Genomic DNA, 3,508 nt, shown 5'->3' on the forward strand with positions numbered 1-3,508 from the left:
TGCCAGAGCTGTGTCCTGCGGCTGGGCCGGGGCTTCCCCAGGGCCCCCGGCGGGGAAGGGGGCTCTGGCCATCATCAGGACCTATATCCATAGGGGCTACGGAGCATCTGCCAGCAGCAGCAGGATGGGGGCATCTCCGTGCCCCCAGCAAACACGGCCGGTGGCGAGAGAGCCCGAGTGAGAGCAGATGGGAGAGGGGGGAAAGAGGAAGGGAAAAACAAGCCGAGAAGAAAGGCAGGGCTGAGAATGCTGGCAGCACCACTCCAGTCAGGAGCAAGGCAGCTGCTGCCCTGGACCCCAGAGCCCCCCCGGCAGCTCCCCTGCAGCCTCCTGCTCCCCCAGTCCAGCCCTTGGGTCCCAACTTTCCCATCGCCCGGCAGCACTCGACATGGGTGAGGGCGAGCGGGGAGGGCACGCGGGAGCGTTCCGGACACGGGGGTGGCCTCGGACACGGGCTCTCCTCTCCTTCCCGTGCCCTGCTCAGGAACAACCACAGCATCGCCACGAGCACCCAGCTGCCCTCCATCCCCTCCGCTCCTCTTTCTGCCGAGCCAAGGGCTGTGCCTGCCAGCCCCCCAGCTTCCCCCCAACGCTGCTGGCCCCACAGCCCCCCGGCCGTGCCCTGCAGTCCCCCCTCACCTGGCTCGGGTGGTCCCTGCGAGCTGCGGATGGTGGAGATGCAGCAGAGGGATGGCCGGCCCTGCTGCATCTCGGCGGGAGGAGGGATGCGTGCGAGCGCTCGGCAGCACCGGCTGTCACCAGCGCGGCTCCATCCCTGCCTCCTCTCATACCTCGTCCACACCTGACTGACTCCCCCGATCGCCTCCCTCCTGCTGCCAATAAATGGTGGCCGCACGCTCACCCTGGCTCCGGCGCTGGGCAGCCCCCAGCCGGCCTCACTCGGGGAGGAGGGGGTGAATTACACCCCCTCCCTGCTGCCCTGGGGGTGTTTGATCCGGAAAGATGCTCAGCGTTTTCCTCGCGTGCTCGCGCCTAATCCCGCGGCAGGGCCAGCTGGCACCAGGCTGGACACAAAGCCTGGGGGGCTGCTGTGGGGGGGACACATCACCCTGCGATGGACGCACCACCCTGGGGCTGAGCGGAGCCGTGGCAGCGCCGGGGTCACGGGTGGTTTGGGGCATTTGGGGTGCAGGAGGAAAAGATAAGAGGGAGCGTGGTGCTGAGCATCCTTCCCGGGCAGGGGCTGCGGGGCTCGGCTTGGCCTGCGCCCACACCCGGGCCAAGCCAGCGTGGTCACGGCCGTGTCTGGGGTCTGGGCAGAGTTGGGGTGTCCGTGCTGAACCTTGAAACGGGGCTGCAGGAGCCTCCCGGCTGGCTGAGCCCCAGCTGGAGCAGAGAGACGAGAGCTTGGCTCTGGTCCCCCAACAGCCACCATGCCCCCCTCTTACTGGGTTCCCACAAGCCAGCCCATGGTCTGGCACCCCGTGCGACGGACACCCCACCGCCTGCTCGCGGGCTGGGGAGTCGCTGCCGGCTCCTTTTCTCTTGGTGGCTCTTTGGTGCGTTTTGGGCACCTCTCCAGCCACACAGGGCAAGTGGTGTGGGGAGGCCAGTGGCCAGGTCACCGCAGGGAGACCAGCAGCCACCTGTCCCGGGTGCTGGGACGGGGTCTGCGGCAGCAGCAGGGCCAGACACGGCTCCCTCCGTTCGCCCGGCACGCCGCCGCTCCTTTTCCTTCTCCAGACACTTTTATGGCTGGTGAAACGTGAGCGTTGGAGAGGCTCAGAGCAGCAGCAGTCACTGCCGAGGAGAGGGACAGGGAAACCTCCCAGGGATGGAGACCTCGGGGCAGGACGTGGCAGAACGCGCCGGCGAAAACATCCCAGGGTCCGTCCCAAGGTTGGGCGTGGGGGGATTGTGACCAGCAAACCCCCTTCGAGCTGAGTTTCCTGCTCGTGAGGGTCCAGCACCTGCCCCGGGGGCAGCAGCAGGCAGCCAAGGTGCAGGAGGAGCAGGCAGGGGCGCGGGGACGGGAGCCCAGTCCCTGGACAGGCAACACGCTGCCTGCATCCAGCTCCCTCCTCTGCCACCGCTGCCCCGCGTGGCCTCGGGGACGTCCCTGCATCTCTCCACACATGCGGGTGTCCCAGAGACCTGCCCTCCCGCTGGGGACGTGTCCGCGGGCAGCTGCTGCGGGGGACAGCCAGGCTTCCCGGGGTCAGCCAGGCTTCCTGGGATTAACGACGGGCCCTGGGAGAAGCTTGGAACAAGATTTGCAAGGAATAAAATCCCTTTGTCGGTTTGCCCGGCACCAAATGGGGCGAGAGATTTGCCTGCAGTCAGAGAAGGATTTGCGGGGGGGCTGGTTGTCCCTCTTGTCTTCCTCCAGGCAGGTGAAGGGTGGATGAGACCAGAGCTCTCCTAGGACGGGGAATCCACTCGCTGCTTTGCGAGGGACTCATCTGGCTTTTAGCGGCGGCTGCGCCAGCCCCGAGCCCGCCTGGCATCGCCGTTGCCCTGGTCCCCTCCGCCCCTTCCACGTGGCTTCACCCCGGTGCAGGGCAGAGCTGCTGCTTGCGCTGGCGGAGCCGCCGGGGGGGTGGCGATGCTCGCTGGGACCCCCAAGGCACTTTGAAGCCGTACCCCCACGACGTCCTTACGGACCAGATACTACCCCGAGCCATTCCCTAAGACCTGCTGGCCCCGAGGAGGACGAGACCCCATTCAGAGAGGACTGACACCCCCTCAAGCCTCTCCGGATTCCCCCCGAGTCGTACCTGGGCCAGGCCCGGGGTTCCACGAGCATCACCCCAGCGCTCCCCTCCGAATTCTCTGGGCGCGGAGGGGAGCTGGGAGCCCTGCGCAGGGACGGAGCTCAGGCCGGCGGCTGCTCACCGCTGGTGCCTCCCGAGGAAGGAGGAGGAAGGGAACAAAAGGCAGATGCCCTTTCCATCCTCCCCGTGCCCTGGGTGCACATCGGGGGGCGTGCATGGGTGCTGCCTGCCTGCCTGCACGGAGGGACAGGCAGCCCTGAGCCAGGGGAGCCTGGGGTGCAGCCTTTGGGGGGACTGTGCGTGGTTTTGGGGGTGTCTGTGCTCCTGAGCCCTCCGTGGGTGCTGCCAGGAGGTCCCCGCGCATCCCAGGACAGGGGAATCTCTGTCGGGTTGGGCACCCAAGAGCGTGTGGGGTGAGGGCAGCAGGCAGGACCTCGGGGGGGCTCTGGGCAGCGTCTCCTGGCAGGAGGCAGGGACAGCCCTGCCTGCAGCGAGCCCCCTCCCACCTTGACAGGCTCTTCCCGGGGGTCCTGCCCGGCTCCAGCACCCCCAGGCCCGCTCTGCCCTCACATTTGCACACCCCTCCCTCGCTCCAGCCAAATTTCCCAGTCCTTTTCACTGACACCCCATAATATTGGGGGGGGTAGGGGATGGAGACAGACCCTCCCCGGGATGCTGAGGGCAGCAAAGGGGGGATGTGAGGAGGGGGAGACCCCCGGGATGGAGGGGGCAGCACGATGGGGGGGTGTGTGTGATGTAAGAAAGGGGAGACC

General features: G+C 67.4%; 1 protein-coding gene across 1 annotated transcript in view; it reads right to left on the minus strand.

Moving 5' to 3' along the window:
- Window positions 1–1,237, minus strand: part of SAMD10 (sterile alpha motif domain containing 10) — a 7,175-nt gene extending 5,938 nt beyond the window's left edge. The window contains exon 1 of the mRNA XM_026862208.1: window positions 640–1,237. Coding sequence (XP_026718009.1) covers window positions 640–709 — 70 coding nt within the window. The 5' untranslated portion in view covers window positions 710–1,237. The remainder of the gene's footprint in view (window positions 1–639) is intronic.
- Between the last annotated feature and the right edge of the window lie 2,271 nt (window positions 1,238–3,508).

Source organism: Athene cunicularia (genome assembly GCF_003259725.1).
Source record: "Athene cunicularia isolate RWA chromosome 20 unlocalized genomic scaffold, athCun1 chr20_part1, whole genome shotgun sequence".
NCBI classification, from domain to species: domain Eukaryota; kingdom Metazoa; phylum Chordata; class Aves; order Strigiformes; family Strigidae; genus Athene; species Athene cunicularia.